Here is a 17,542-nt window from a genome sequence, read left to right on the forward strand (position 1 = left end):
CACACACACACACACACACACACACACACACACACACACACACACACACACACACACACACACACACACTTTGACCTCTAATCCAAAAATGCATGATGATACAATCACACACACACACACACACACACACACACACACACACACACACACACACACACACACACACACACACACACCACTAAAACTAACTCTTTCCCTCCCCCTTACTCTATCCCTAATCTGCAAACACTCACACACACTCCAACTCTTAATAACAATCCAATTGCCATTTTTGGCAAAACGGGCTTTCAACAACATGGGTGTTTGCCAAAATGAACATTTGCAATTACCTTTAGACCACTTGAATATTCAATAAAGTAAACTGCACTTACACAGACACACCCACACAAACATACACTGTAATGTAGTACTTTTTTTTTGGTATTACAGCCTATGAAGTGATAGTTTGTCAAAATTCAATGCTCCTCCTAACCCAAAGTTCTGAGCAACCTATGTGGAATTGTTCACAGAGACCCAGTACAATCATGTAAATGACTGTATAGAGGCTGCTGTACCTACTAGAAGTAAGCCCAAAAAACTCTGTAAACAAACCACACTGGTGGAATCTTAACCTTAATAGGGTATATAACTAAAGGAAAAAACTGTATAGCTAAAATTAAGCAACTCTCATAATAGAAGGAGCTTTCTAATTAAACTAAGCAAGAAACTGAGAGGAGTAATTAAGTACAATGGGAATTAGGAAAATATCCTCACAGGCTAAAGACAACCACAAGGTCTTCTACAGTTATCTTCAAAACCAAAATGGCAGTGCACATTACTGTGCCGAAAAATCACCTGCAATGTGCAGAGCAGCATAACGAATTTACTGGCTGACGAATTCAGCTTAGACTTTACCATCCCAGCCCTGCCTCCCCCATTAAATACCTACTAGCATTACCCCTCCCAACTATTAACAGGGAGTAGGTCCTGGTAGTGCTTGCTAAGGCTGGAAAAACAGCCTTAATGGGCCTGACAATATCCTGGGATCCCTCCTAAATGTGGACCACATGAGTCAATTTTCAACCATAGCCTCAAAACAGGTTTTGTACCATGAGAATGGATGATTGCAATGGTTATCCCACTTCATAAGGGGGGACCATCAACCAATTCCAGAAACTTCAGACCTATTAATCTGACTGATCTAATATGCAAAGCCATGGAACGAACTACCATGGAAGTAATCAACAAAGACATAGGCAACCTTCAGACACTGTTCCCAACCCAAAGGAAGTTCATGCCTACTAAACATGGTAGACTTCTTTGAGGGCATTAACAAGGTAATGGAAGAGAGGAAAATGGTGCATACCACCTACCTGGACCTGGCTAAGGCATTCAGTACAATACCCCTCTCAAATATAGTTGATAAACTCACCCAACTGGGCATAAATCCCTACATAACTTGCTGGATTGCCAAATGGCTCAGAGACAGGACTCAGGAAGTCAGGATTGGTGAGAACACTTCCACTAAGAGACCAATCACCACCAGAGTACCTCAAGGCTCCATGCTGGGACTGCTTCTATTTGGTATCTACTTTTCAGAGTTAAAGACTAATGTTAAGGGCCTTTGGCTGACCAACTTCACAGATGATGGCAAATTTGGAGGTATCATAGATCCCCCCATAATACAAGCATTTTACAAGAGGGTCTAACACTGACAAATGATTGGTACCAAAGTTATGGACTAAAACCCAATGCCAAGAAATGCATTCTAGTGCCTTTTGGGAAAATTACCACCCAGGCTAATTTCTCCATTGATAAGACACCCCTAATAGCTGACCATGTGGCAAAGGTAGTAAGAAAATCATTCTATGTTGCCCAACTTATAAGTAAAGCCATGGCATCCAGGTCCAAGGAAGTAATAGTGCTACTTTATTCGGCCCATATTACATCCATTATTGAGTATAACGATCCCTTCAGCATGTACCTGGCCAGCCATATGCAACAGCTGCAATGCCCACAAAGGTTCCTTACCAGGAGAATCCAGTGTATAAACATGGTGTCCTATATGGATTGCTTTAAAGCCCTCTCTCTACACTGTCTTCTGCAAGTTACTGAGAGGCAATCTATGACTGACATACAAGGCATCCTTGGATCCAGCTCTGATGACCTTTTGCACATCCACAAAATGAACAGCATCAAAATCACTAGATCCAAGGATTTAAATTTTGCTTGTGACATAAATAAGACATATTGATGATACAGACATGTATCTCAGAGGATCCCCATGCTCTGGAACAGCCTCCTCAACCATATGAAACAGAGTCTATACCTAACCCTATTTAAGAGCAACCTTGTTAAAACCTTAGAAAATCAGAAATTCACCCCGCATCTGGCCCCCATGTCATTGATAGGTAGAAACAGACAGTAATGCCCAAACTAACATACTCCCACATAACATGTAGAAACTTCCTAATTAACATACCCCCGCTAATAAATGCTCACGATACACAGGAATACAATTGAGTTAAGTGGAACAACTAGGATTATAAAGACTTTGTGGTCATTAGCATAGCATTGCATATACCTATAAACCTATACACCTAATGGTATGTTTTTTCTTTTTGATGCTAGTGGTAATAAAAACAGTCCTTGGAAACACCGTTTTCAGTTTTTAAACAAGGTTTGCATATAGACACAATGGAAAGTACTTTCTTGCAACAAAATGTAGGTGGTAACAGAAATAAAATTCCAGTCTGTCACAACAGATTTTCTAAAGTTCATTTCACAGTTGCAGTATTCCTTCATGCATTTTTTTAAAGAAAAAACAGTACTTGCAGTCATCAGTATTTTCAACAGGTGTTATCACATGGAGAGATAAATTCCACTTGTTTCTGAGGAGATCCTTTCCTTGTTCAAATTTCAGAGATATTTTCCAATCTTAATGCCAGGGACATCTTCTAAACTGCTTTCCATAGCTCACTGAATACTCTTTTTTGGTACTCCCAGTTTTGATGCAGAGGTCAGGAATCTGATTTTCTCTATAGGTACGGGCTGGTATATGCACAAACACACCTGCTCTTCACTGGTTACTGTAGAGACTTGCTTCTTTCTAGTCAGCTTGCCTGCTCTGTATTTCGTTCTCATGAGACACCCTAGCAGACACAGCCCCACAGTGAGCAGTGTAAATTCCAGGCTCGGCAGTCATTATGCCATAATATTTATGTCTTTTAATCTGGCTTTACCACACCACCATTTTAAACAGAATGCTCCATTGTCTGAGCTTGTGTAATTCTACTGAGAATGATATGCTGGTTCTCTTTAGATAACATGCTGAAGTTATGTAGGTGATTTATGCTACCATAAACACAGCCAGGTTTCTTCATTTTGCCATACTAATGTTGCCAAGACTCTAATCTTGATCTTACATCAGTATTGCATTTACATAAACACAACGTAGTTGTATAGTGTGGAAGGGGAATTCACAGAATGAAACAAGTGCTGAATTTTACCTGGAACTGTGTTCACTCTTCTCTTGAATTTTACATATAAATACTTACATCTAGCAATCTAAAGGGCAAAATGTGCTCTCGAAGCTGTATTTTATAGCCAACCATCTGTCAGAAAACATTAGGATTAGCTGATTAAATATTTCCAAAAGACAGTGATCCAGTAGCCATTTTCATGGATCATACCAGGTCCCATCACTGGTTTAGCTATAGAATGTCAATATTCTATAGGCAGCAAAAGTAGTTATATTTTCAGTGACTTTCAAAACTACTGAAAAATATTTTGTTGGCATTAAACAATTGTGTAGAATAATGCAGACTGCCGTAGACATAAAAACTCTGAGGCAGTAAAATAAAATGCTTCTGTACTATGTTTGTCTACATTGAGTTAAAAGTCAGTTTAGAGATGACGAGACAGAACAGGGTGCAATTCTGATTTACCTTCACTCACTCATACTATAACATACTATACATAGTGCTTCCTGTCTAGCCAAACTACCAGCTGCTAGGGTCTTCCAAATATAGATTGTACTCATCAGCAAATCATGAAAGGTAATATAACACTTTGAAGGGATCTTCATTTCCAGCCCAGGATAACTAAAGACAGACAGACACACACACACACACACACACACACACACACACACACACACACACACACACACACACACACACACACACGCTCGTACACACACGCGCGCTTGTCATAGTGCCTGCTTTTAGCTGTCTGAGAAAAAAAATGTTAAACTTCTCTATAACATGAAATTATGTTTAGTAGTGTTTTACAATGCATATCCTAAGCAGGTTTAACAATAGCTAACCAAGAGAGATGATTATAAAATAACACTGAATTTTGTTAATTCTAACTTACCTAGTGTCAGATAGGCAAGTTTTAGAGTCCCTGATGTTTCATTCTTGATAGCAGTTTTCATATCAGATCCAGAAATCTGCAAAGGTATAACAATGAAACATTTTTGAAAAGGGCTGTCTGACACGTGTTAACTGAAACACAGCATTATTGCTGTTTCAGCATTTTAATTAAATAATTGAGAATGCTTTTCTTAGACTTGACCTTTGAAAATTGTTACTTTTTTGTAAGATTTAATGAATGACAGCATTGTGTCAGTGCAATTGAATTTGCTTTATGTCAGATTTGAGGATCAACAAATTAACTTAGTGCTATAGAGACGTGCGAACAGTCATGAATCAGGCAAGATCCAGTTTCTCAGTTCAGTACTGGGAAGAGCGAAATCATCTTGAAATAGAATCTTTCCTTGTACAGTGCAAAGCATAACTCACTACAAATACTTAGCACTAGCACTGCTATTTGTTTCATATGAGACAAGATAAAAATATCCTGTTTTGTCCTCCAAGCATGCCCTTTGAACACAAGTTAATAATGACACAATCTTTGCCAGGCAAAAAGGACAAAGAAAATTCATAAATCTTGTAGGCACTACAGTCTGCTGCCAAATGACATATAGAATACCTCCAACAACAGCTCCACCTTTAGAAAGGCAGTTATTACCTTCTTCACTAAAGAATTAAGGTGTAAAGGTATACTGTGTCAAATAACTAATTTTACCTTCCTCCTTAGAATATTACATTTATATTGCACAATCCTATTGTTATTTCATCACACTCACCAATGATACTTCAGCCCGCTAACAAAAGACAAAAATGTTCTTTTGCACCATGCCTTGCTAGGTTACACTTTTGTATCTTGTGTTATTTGAAAGTACCCTAATCCACACTAGCTGCAGTATACCTATGTGTACACTATCACAGATACCCTAATGCACATTAACTGCAGTATACCTACGTTACACTATCACAGATACCCTAATGCACACTAGCTGCAGTATATCTACGTGTACGCTATCACAGATGCCCTAATGCACACTAGCTGCAATATACCTATGTGTACACTATCACAGATACCCTAATGCACAGTAGCTGCAGTATACCTATGTGTACACTATCACAGCTTCACATTTTCCTTTGTGAAATATCCTCTAAGTGTTACTGATATTGTATAGTTTCTATATCTTATGTTGAGGTAACAAGGTTACTCTAAATGGTAGCATTGTTTTATTATTTCTTCAGATGCTTTATGTAAGGCATTCTTTCTATTTTATATAAACTTCATCACATAGTTTATGGCTTAAGATGTCACTGGAACAGGCCATCCACCTTGTAAACAAATATGCAAATATACATACTTGAGTACATGAGGTCAAGCTATCATATCATTTTAGATTCCCAGTGTTTTTCTGAATTAAAATAGTCATGGTGGCACACATGCTGATTCAGAAAGATGTTTGCGTATTTTCAAAGGTTAATACCCTTACCTTCATTAGGCAGTTTCTTTCCCTGAGTTTCTAATACTAGTGTGACACTAAGCACACCATAATATCAGCTGATGAACATTTGTGGCTTCCCAGTACTTCATTGTTCTATTTGTGAAATAAAATGTATTTTGATATAGACTAGATGAATGGTTTAATGAAAGGAAGTGTATACATATGACCATTTTCTCTATCCGTTATTTGTATTTGTTATATTGCCCTCAAATACACATCTAATGTTGTTGGAGTACCAAATCTTGTAATACAAATGTCTCCCTGTAAGGATACAAATGCTGCCTCAGTTTGACAATAAAAGTAACTTAAACTAACATGTCCTTGGTTATCTAAGCTTCCTGCCATACCCAGTAATAGTAAAAGTAACTTAAATGAACATATCCTTGGTTATGTAAGCTTCCTGCTGTACCCAGTAATAGTAAAAGTAACTTAAAAAAACATGTCCTTGGTTATGTAAGATTCCTGTTGTACCTAGTAATAGTAAAAGTAACTTAAATTAATATTATATCCCTGGTCATGCAAGCTTTGTGCTGTACCCAGTAATAGTAAAAGTAACCTAAACGGACATGTTCTTGGTTATGTACGCTTCCTGCCGTACCCAGTAATAGTAAAAGTAACCTAAACGGACACGTTCTTGGTTATGTACACTTCCTGCCGTACCCAGTAATAATAAAAGTAACCTAAATGGACACATTCTTGGTTATGTATGCTTCCTGCTGTACCCAGTAATAGTAAAAGTAACCTAAACGGACACATTCTTGGTTATGTATGCTTCCTGCCGTACCCAGTAATAGTAAAAGTAACCTAAACGGACACATTCTTGGTTATGTAAGTTTCCTGCCATACCCAGTAATAGTAAAAGTAACTTAAACGGACATATACTTGGTTATGTAAGCTTCCTGACATACCCAGTAATAGTAAAAGTAACCTAAACGGACACGTTCTTGGTTATGTACGCTTCCTGCCGTACCCAGTAATAGTAAAAGTAACCTAAACGGACATGTTCTTGGTTATGTAAGCTTCCTGTCATACCCAGTAATAGTAAAAGTAACCTAAACGGACACATTCTTGGTTATGTACGCTTCCTGCCGTACCCAGTAATAGTAAAAGTAACCTAAACGGACACGTTCTTGGTTATGTAAACTTCCTGTCATACCCAGTAATAGTAAAAGTAACCTAAACGGATACGTTCTTGGTTATGTATGCTTCCTGCCGTACCCAGTAATAGTAAAAGTAACCTAAACGGACATGTCCTTGGTTATGTAAGCTTCCTGTCATACCCAGTAATAGTAAAAGTAACCTAAACGGACACGTTCTTGGTTATGTACGCTTCCTGCCGTACTCAGTAATAGTAAAAGTAACCTAAACGGACACGTTCTTGGTTATGTACGCTTCCTGCCCTACCCAGTAATAGTAAAAGTAACCTAAATGGACACATTCTTGGTTATGTATGCTTCCTGCCGTACCCAGTAATAGTAAAAGTAACCTAAATGGACACATTCTTGGTTATGTATGCTTCCTGCCGTACCCAGTAATAGTAAAAGTAACCTAAACAGACACGTTCTTGGTTATGTACGCTTCCTGCCGTACCCAGTAATAGTAAAAGTAACCTAAACGGACATGTACTTGGTTATGTACGCTTCCTGTCATACCCAGTAATAGTAAAAGTAACCTAAACGGACACGTTCTTGGTTATGTACGCTTCCTGCCGTACCCAGTAATAGTAAAAGTAACCTAAACGGACACGTTCTTGGTTATGTACGCTTCCTGCCGTACCCAGTAATAGTAAAAGTAACCTAAACGGACACGTTCTTGGTTATGTATGCTTCCTGCTGTACCCAGTAATAGTAAAAGTAACCTAAACGGACACGTTCTTGGTTATGTACGCTTCCTGCCGTACCCAGTAATAGTAAAAGTAACCTAACTTGGTTATGTACGCTTCCTGCCGTACCCAGTAATAGTAAAAGTAACCTAAACGGACACATTCTTGGTTATGTAAACTTCCTGTCATACCCAGTAATAGTAATGATACTAGGAAGTTTCAGTGTTTGGTCTTCCATTTCAAGAAACTGGCAAAGACCTAAGCTATGTTTGAACCGAATCTAGAATAAAGAGCTTGAGCTGTGTTGAAAACTGCAATTACATTACAAATAAATGAATATAATGCTCTCTTCTCTACAACCAAAACCTTGTTAATGACATTAATACTTCCAGTGCATCAGCACCACATCTTTCAGATACAGGGCATTGCAGACGGCTAGTCCACTAATTTTGGTTATATGAAATTAACAAAATTACCACCAAGTTTGTTTTGATCAACTTGCAGAAAAGAAAATTGCCCATCATTGTTTCCTTCTGTCACCTCGGCCCTGCACCTGTGCACATGCCATGTCATATCACAACTACCCCTCACCCTTATTAAGTAACCAGTTGTAGCACCTTTGTCTTCCTGAACCTGAGTTAAGCCATCACTGGAATGGCCCACTGAAGTACATATAGTGGGCATTTTCAGTGCATTTCCCCATTTGAATGGACTTCCTTGTCTGTTTTTCAAGCAAATATATGCAACATGCCTTCTTCATAAATAGTGGTACTAGCATGCATATTTCCATTTGACAGCCTAATACCACACCTATTACATGAAATGGCCATCTAGATTGGTCTTGGTAAAGTTAACTATACTAAGGGTCTTACAATAAATATGCTGAAATATACAACCATGGCTATGGAACCTTACCATTAGACTGTGTTTGTTTAATAGCCTTAAACATTTGTTGGAGTCCAATGTTTCATCTGAAAATTGCAGCACATCAGTTTTTTTCAGGCCACCTCATGAAAGTACCACTGCTATTTTTCATATCATCTGTTCCGATTTTTCCCAGATCAATAGGGATTTTCATGCTTAGATTACTTAATCACATTAACAACAAGGAAGAAAAGAAGCCTCGTACTTTTGCTCCTGAGTTTGAGTCATGAAATGCATATTCAAAATCTGGGGAAAATGTTCAGTGCAACCAGAAGTCTGCATTTAAATGTTGATATTTTCAGTACTTCAGCTCTGGCTCAGAAATGAGAGAGCAGCTGTTTCTTTAGACCACTTCTTATGTGCAATGCTTGTCATTGCCACATTCAGCCCAGAATGATGTCTGATAGATTGAAGAATGTTTTTTTTTGGCTCCCTGCAGCTAACTATCACCTACCACCAGTCTCTCTCCTTGTTCGCCAGACCTAGTGGACCTGCTTTAGTCTCCCCTGGGCTATACCTGACCCACATTCAGGACTGGCAAAGAGATCAAGGACCATGGTGTAACATCACACAGCTGCCAGAGAGTGTTTTTCATTATGCCCTAACTTTCCCCTCCTACTGTGCAGTTCTTGAATATTCAGTGGTGAACATACAATGAGAACATAATGACATATTATCCCATCTCCACAATGGCTCTGCCAATGTCCTCCACATATTCCCCCTGAAAGACAATGCCCACTTGGCTGTTCCTAGCCCCTACCAGTGATCAATCATGAGGTCTGCCAAAGTGCACACCCTCTCCCCAAGATGGTCATGTCCATCTTTCCCTGCTAGGTCTTTTTTTCTGGCCTCTCCCTTGACCACTGCCTTAGCAATCAGTCAGTCCTTTCATGTTTGTGTTCTAATGACCATTTAACTGCAGTGAGGGAGGAAGCCAGCTAACAGAGGATTGTTGTAATAGTGGAACAGGTGTCTCGTTTGTCATATTCCCCTTATCCAGTGTCTGATAGGTGCACTACTGAAGCAAGGCTTCCATGAATGGACCCAATGTTGTATATTCTTCAGTATCACTGATCTTGTACTACAGTGCATCAGCAGTGGTTTTGAAAACCTGAGCATTTGTCATTACCTGTCTCTTCTGTTGGTTTTGCACCTGACTTCCACTATGTGTCAGCAGCAGTTAGGGTCAAACCACTTTACTCACCCCGTTGTGTGTGACCTGATTTTGGCTGGTCACCCACCTCCCTCCAAGGTAAGCTTCTCCTGCTTCTAGGGAACTGAATGAGCCTGGGTTTGCTGGAACATACTCAGGACTCTATTCGTTTGTACTCAAGGGGTCAAAGCCATATGTGAAAAAATACTAAACACACAAACAGTATGGCCATACTTTCAATGTGGAGAATATAGTCACATCATTGTGAAATTTTCATATACAAACTGCAGTATAAAACTTGCTTTACAGTGTCTCAGAAGACTTGAGTGCTATTTCTGAGATTCATCCCAAAATATTATTTTAATTTGCTGAAATATGTGATGCTAGCTTTGACTGATATTGAATGGACACATTTTTTTCTGCAATAAGGGATCATGTTGTCAGCAAGGTACTTCCAAGTCCCATAATTTCCACAATTTTCTCTGTTCTCCTTTATTAGGACTTCTTCTGTGAGTACATTTTCAGAATTATAATTAAAAGAACCATCAGAAAACTCTTTTTAAATCTTAAGGGTTAATTGTGGAATAACAACATATAAGACTATGTGAGGCAGTGTTTAGATAACACTGGTTAAGTGTCTTTGTTCTATTTCTTTAAACAGGTTGATGTATAAGTTTTATGGGGCTAATCTTTGTTTACATGTCATTTAACTTCCTGATTTGTGAAGGAAGCCTTTCAAAAACTCTGCAGATCTGTTCCATAATATGGCTTTACATGTCCCGACATGTTATGAACACTAAATAAATAAGTTATGTTTTACTCACCTAAACTTCTGGATATATCTGCCATCTCTTAGTTAACAATGTATTTGATAAAGTTAGTACTGTAAACACAGAAATAAAACTGGTGACAATAGGACTTGAAGAGCCACATGTAATTGTAGTTTAGCATTATAAAACCTATAAATGAATTATTGTCTAGTTTGATAGAGGACACAGACATTGGATTTTATAGTTTTGCCTGTATCGAGTTTTAGTAAATAACAAAGCATTTCTCAATACAGCATTTAACATCTCAAGACACATTCTTGTTCCCAAGTGGAAAGGTCTAGAGAAGTGCAGCCTCTGAGTTTTGGGGAAGGTACTGTGCTGTTAACCATGCCATATAGAAAACAAAATCAGTTTTATTCACAGAAAGGCAAACAGAATGATTTCTTGTTCCATTTAAAACATCAGCACTTACAGCTAAGGTAAACTATATTCAAGTTTATAATGAATACTCAGCAGTAAATTCATCAGCGATTCAATTAATTCCCACCAAAATCATTGAAAAAAATAATCAAAAATGTAAACTCGTAGGTTACATTGTTGATGTCCAAAAGTAAAACAAAAACAACTTTTACTTGGGGAGTCTCTGCCTCCACACCCCCAGAAATTCAATACACTAATTCTAGGGCTGCAGAACCTCAAAGAAAAGGGACGACTCATAAATGATGTAATGTAACAACTGATCTAATATAGTTTGATCACTACATAATCTGACCAACTTTACCACAGATGAAAAACACCAGCATTTCAGCATATGCTGAAATGTGACGAATCATATAACGACCATTGTATAATTTATTTATTTTTTATAGTTGCAATATGCACATCTTGTTGACAGAACATAATTCTGCCATTTTAAATCAAAAGTCACTTTTGATAACTTTTGGAAGTATTGAATGGACAACTAAGTCAAGTAAATGGCTCTTTACCTTAATGCTGAAGCATTCAGAAATAGCAAAACCTTCAGCATTAACTGTGGAAGTGGGTGTGCAAGTGTTTGTGGGTTAAGGTTATATTTTGAGGTAGAGAAAGGGATAGATTTAGTGTTTTGTGTGTGTTTGTGTTTATTACAGGATATAATTGTGTGTGCCAGTGTTTCCAGTTTAGGGTCAGAGTAAGGGTTAGGTAAGGTGATAGTCTGAATGTTTTGTGAGTGCGATGGTACATGGGCAGTGTGTGTGTATGTGTTTGTGTGTGTGCGTGTGTGCGCGCGGGCGCGCGTGTGTGTGTGTGTGTGTGTGTGTGTGTGTGTGTGTGTGTGAGAGACAGTTCGTGTTTGTGCAAATGTGATTGTCCATGTTTGTGCCTCTGCATTGTAACTATGTACTCATTTCAGTTTATGAATAAGTCTGAAAGACTGTGTCTCCCTGTCTCAAATCTTGTGAAGCTGCCTGCCCAGCTATATAGAATTTTGTAAATAATCCTGTGTCATTGTAAATATTAATATGATCCATAGGCTTGTCCTACAAATGTAACAAAAATGTATGTTCTATACTGAACTTCAATAATGTAACCACAGAGTACTCTGCTGGAAAAGAGCAGAAATGTGCATAAACTATATGGCTATGCAAATGTATGTTTTGATAGTAAGAAGCTGGAACATACAGAGTTAACTTGCAAACCCTCAAGAAAATAAGCTGAAATTGTTTACAATTGTGTTATCTCTCAGTTTTAGCAAGAAGACAGAATGTCTACAGCTAGAGTTTCTTTCTATTGTCTTAAGACAGAAATAATTACTAGATTTAAAATGTAAAAGTGTTAATTGTTTTATAACTTCCATTTTCAGGCAAGCTTCTACAAAATAATTGTCAGCTTCTAAGAGATAAGTATTTTTCATAGAGACATGTTAAATTCTGTTGGTATCTGTTTAGCCTGGGAACAGGTATAAAAAAGTGATGTCATCTATCTAACCCAGCAGTAATGTATATTATTATAATTTAAGAACTATCTCAGAGAGAAAGTCTGTGCATTTTGTATTTGTCTCTGGATATGAACACATCCATTCAGCATTTGTATTGGCTTTGCTCTGTAAGTAAGACTTAGATCATAGTATTTCTCTTAGAGATAGATAAGAATATAATAAGATCAGCCTAGATGTTTTCTGTATTTATGTGAGACTGTCCTGCAATGTTGTTTTAAAATATTTCCTATGATTCTGAACAATGTTGTCACTACATTAAGTTAATAAGTATTGTATTGTGCTTTTATTACTTATTATTAAATATATTTAAACCTTTTAATTGTGGCTTGTTTGTTAGAGATATTTAAGCTCTTAGCGTACTTGCATATGTATTTGGTAACACTGTACTGGTCACTCCTAAATAGCCTTCATGTCTTGGACACACTTACCATTTAGATAACAGTAACATTACACAGTAGAATTGGTCACCCTTTGGTAAGAGCCTTATAGTAGCTGATAAGGGTGGTTGGTGGCAGGTGGTACTATCGTATAGTCTGGGCAGAAGGAGGCATAGCTAGTGAACCTGTGTCAGCCTTCCCCAGGAGTGTCTGTGTGTTTTGTATATAAATCAAATCTCAAAGTGTGTATGTGTGTGTGTGTGTGTGTGTGTGTGTGTGTGTGTGTGTGTGTGTGTGTGTGTGTGTGTGTGTGTGTGTGTGTGTGTGTGTGTGTGTGTGTGTGTGTGTGTGTCTCAGCTGCTTGGACAGAGACATGAAGCACTGGGTAGACAGAGATGTTGCTGGAGGTTTTGGCTTCACCACTTGTCTGAAATCTTAATCCTGTAGGTGTGAGAGTGTGGAGTCTTACTGGGGATCTGGAGAGAGAGAGAGAGAGAGAGAGAGAGAAACCAGCCCCAGACAGATTGTGATCTCTGTGTCATCTTAAGTGAAAATTGTACTTCACTGTGTGTGCACTTCTCATCCTCCCAATGTGCATGTCCCTCACTGGTGTTAGTGATGAGGATTGAGGCTCCTTGATTACTGGGCCAGGGCAGGGGTGTCACAGGTTTATCTATGTGTATGTGTGTATATGTAAGTGTATGTGGCTGCACATGTGGACTTGCATGTGTGTGCATGTATACATGTTATTAAATACAAGTTACATAACTTATATTTTAGATGTAAAATACTTCTTCCAACAACAATTATGTCCTGAACCAAATTTGAAATATTAGATGCAGATGGTGTTTAACATCAAAAATATAAAAATGAATACACCAATATGTCTTTGCTGAAACTGAAGTGAATCACAGCAACAGGCCACTCTTTGTGCACCTCACTGTTCACCCAGAAATACAAATGGATTAAGCTGGGTTTTGAAGACTTCTGTTATCTTAAGCAAAGCTGTAGATCATCTGATTGTGATTCATCATTTAGGAGCTCTGTTAATATTTCCTGAATAATTACTGAGACAGTCCCTGTTACAAAAGTGAGACTAAAAGCTGTAACTCCTTCATAGATGCATCTTACTTCATTTAAGAAACTAATCCTGCTGTCTCATGGTCCTGAGCACTCATCTTTCTAAAGAAGCACTGTACAATTTATCCATTTTTGTAAAGCACTCCAGAAAAATCCTTTAGAGTCTGTGAAGACCATTTATCTGTGCTACCTAGCTTAACTTCCCAAGTCCTTTGCTTGCTTACTTTCTTCCTTTGTTTCTCTACTCTCTCTGTCATCCATTTATCCATATTCAGAAGTACCACATATTTCTACTTCATTGCAAGTTCAGAGGTGAAAAATTCATTCTGCATATTTCCTAGATTTCCAGCATCCTGAGATATTCTGTCCAGATATTCCGATAATCCTATATCATTTATGTTACATCCTTTTTCACCATCCTTTTGAAATTTCTTTTGCTAGAGCTGTCTTAAAATGTTAACATTTCTGCTAAACAGACTAAGAATGCCTTATTGAATCTAAATTCTAAAGGCTCTAAATTTATCATGCTACACCCCTAGTTTCTCAAACTAGCAGCTAATAACATTGTCAGACTTTACATACATATAATCAATCTCTCCCTCACCACAGGGATAGTTGCAGCATTAATCAGTAATTCAGTTATAATTTCTCTACAAAAATTTCCAAAACCGACAAATCTAAATGACTTTAGACCAACATCCTGTTTATGACTAATCACAAAAATATTTGAAAAACTACTTTATAAACAACTCATACAACACATAATTATATGTCCTTCTCTGCTCCCAATAACATGGCTTTATCAACTCATTCAGTACCATTTCTGCCTTACTACAGTAACTAACACATTACATAACAACATTAGCAATGTTATCATCTCTGCATGGGTATTCATTGACATGACTGGGGCCATCAAGACAGTAAACTACAATCCATTCCTTAACAAATTATACAAATTAAACATTGGCAACAATGCAATCAATTGGTTTGGTTTACCTAAAGAAAAGAACATTCAAGTTTTTGCAGATAATTCACTGAAATGTTCACTGACATGACTGGGGCTATCAAGAGAGTAAACTACAATCTGTTCCTTAAAAATTATACAAAGTAAACATTGGCAACAGTGCAGTCAGTTTGTTTAGTTTACCTAAAGGAAAGAACATTCAAGTTTTTGCAAATAATTCACTGAAAATATGCTAAGTATTAGAGTTTCACAAGGTTATGTTCATGCACCTTTAGTCTTCCTTTCATCTTTATTAATGAAATTGCCTCAGACTTTAATCTGGTTGTGTACATAGATGATATTTTAATAGACTCCAGCAGCATATATCAGTGCTTACTACATAAACTTTAGACAAGTTTCTCAAAAGTAACATCCTGGCTATGTAATAACTATCTCTTATTGAATGCTACTAAATGTAACGTAATGTTTTTTGCCAGCCTAAAAAAAACTTGCTTCCTGCCCGAACTGGATCTTGGTCAAATGGGGCTCTAGGCAGAGTAACTGATTAGGTTCTTCCTATACACAGAGTTGAACCCTCTCCCCAAAGCCATTACAGTGTATCATTACTTGGCTATTTCTCTCCACTTATCATAAATACTTTTCAAACTTGTCAGTGTGCATACTGTTTTCTTCATTTCAGCAATGGTTACAGCAATTTGGATTTAATTTAAAACTTTAATTTCAAATTTTATAGCACAAACACTGATAGACATTTACTAAAACTGCCCCAAAATTCTGTGCTGGTTCCCTTGAAGAATACATTGCCTAGGTTACATTAAAAATATGGTAAGCTGGTAATACTGCAGGAGGGAATGGATGGCAAACTAATAACAGGTGCATAGTTACTAGGCATCTCATCCAAAGGAGGACACACTCAGGACTGCAGCACTCCCTCCTCCCTTAAAGTACAATTCAGTATCAGCAATCCATCTATAATGGTGTGTGAATAGAACCATAGCCTTCTGTGTCAAAAGCAGGCATGCTACCTGTTGTGCTACCAACACTGCTTTCAAGATCTGTAGCACAAACAGCGATGACAATTTGCTAAATAAAACAGTTGTGCGTTGAAAACAGACTTAACATGAGCAGCAATAGACTTCTCTTCCCTTGAAGCTCACAATTCCTTGAAAATGCACTGAAATTCAGTCTCTTGAAAATGCACTTTGAGTGTTCTGGTAGTTGGTGCAGAGAATTCAGGCTCTTTTCTCCTATAAATAAGGCACAGGTTTTGATCCTGAACAAATTAAACAACATGCCATCTATATTTAGGGCATTTCACACAGACACACAGACACACACACACACATACACACACACGCACACACACACACACACACACACATATATATATATATATATATATATATGGTTCTACCTGAGTTTGTCGACATACCACATAATCGACAATCACTTACCCGACACGAGAACACCGACAATCCACATCACCGACAGCTGACATAACCGACTATGCCGACATCCATGTGCTAATAAGCCTCGCTCCTACCATGTTCCAGGTAATGTAAATAGTTGTCTGTCATCAGCATAAATCATACAGTATACTCACAGGAAAATAACGCTATGCTGATGATAGACAACTATTTACATTACCTGGAACATGGTAGGAGTGAGGCGCTATTAGCACATGGATGTCGGCGTTTTCGTAGTCGGTTATGTCAGCTGTCGGTGATGTGGATTGTCGGTGTTCTCGTGTTGGGTAAGTGATTGTCGATTATGTGGTATATCGACGAACTCAGGTAGAACCATATATATATATATATATATATATATATATATATATATATATATATATACCTACACACACACACACACACACACACACACACACACACACACACACACACACACACACACACACACACACACACACACACACACACACACACACACACACACACACACACACACACACACACACACACACACACACACACACACACTGATTCTTGCAATTACCTTAATCAGTCCTGAAGTGGCAGGAATGTTGGTTCATTCTGTGCACACAGGCATGGATAAGCAATAGTAGGAGGTGTATGCATCGACACACACAAAAGCCAAAGGGTGTTCATTCTCTTAAAGAAGGATGAATGGAAGGAATGTTCATTCACTCCACGTGTGCAAACATGGAAAATCAATAGCAATAGGTGTGTGCATCAATGCACACATGGATGCACAGGCCAAAGGATTTTCCTTTTCTTAAAAATGAATTAATGCCCTTAAAGGAGAAATTTCATTTTTTTAATTAAAAACTAAATGTTGTGGCAGCCCCTTTTGGCCAGCGGCCCCCTCCTGGCCAATGTGGGCCACCTCCCAGCCAATGGGCCCGAGGCGACTGACTAAATCACCTAGTGCTGGATCTAGCTTTGCCTCCTGCCCCCTGTATTTCTCAAAGATGATGATGGAAATGCCATACTAAATGCTGCTAAACAAAAGTAATTTGGCTTCACACTATTACCCCCACTCAACTTCTCTCTCTCTCTCTGCATACTGAAAATATTACTTCAAAGGTTCTGACCCAACTGAAATTTTGCTACCATATCTCATTTACTATCTTTCAAAGCCCATTTAT

The 17,542-nt window shown here is 38.0% G+C and overlaps 1 protein-coding gene across 1 annotated transcript in view; it reads right to left on the reverse strand.

The window, feature by feature from the left end:
- The window catches only part of LOC122816979 (annexin A13-like), a 267,063-nt gene that overhangs the window by 31,961 nt on the left and 217,560 nt on the right, over positions 1 to 17,542 (reverse strand). Inside the window, exon 9 of the mRNA XM_044090091.1 lies at positions 4,357 to 4,432. Coding sequence (XP_043946026.1) covers positions 4,357 to 4,432 — 76 coding nt within the window. The remainder of the gene's footprint in view (positions 1 to 4,356; positions 4,433 to 17,542) is intronic.

The sequence above is a fragment of the Protopterus annectens genome, chromosome 12.part0 (genome assembly GCF_019279795.1).
Source record: "Protopterus annectens isolate FY-2018-M chromosome 12.part0, PAN1.0, whole genome shotgun sequence".
Taxonomy (NCBI): Eukaryota; Metazoa; Chordata; order Ceratodontiformes; family Protopteridae; genus Protopterus; species Protopterus annectens.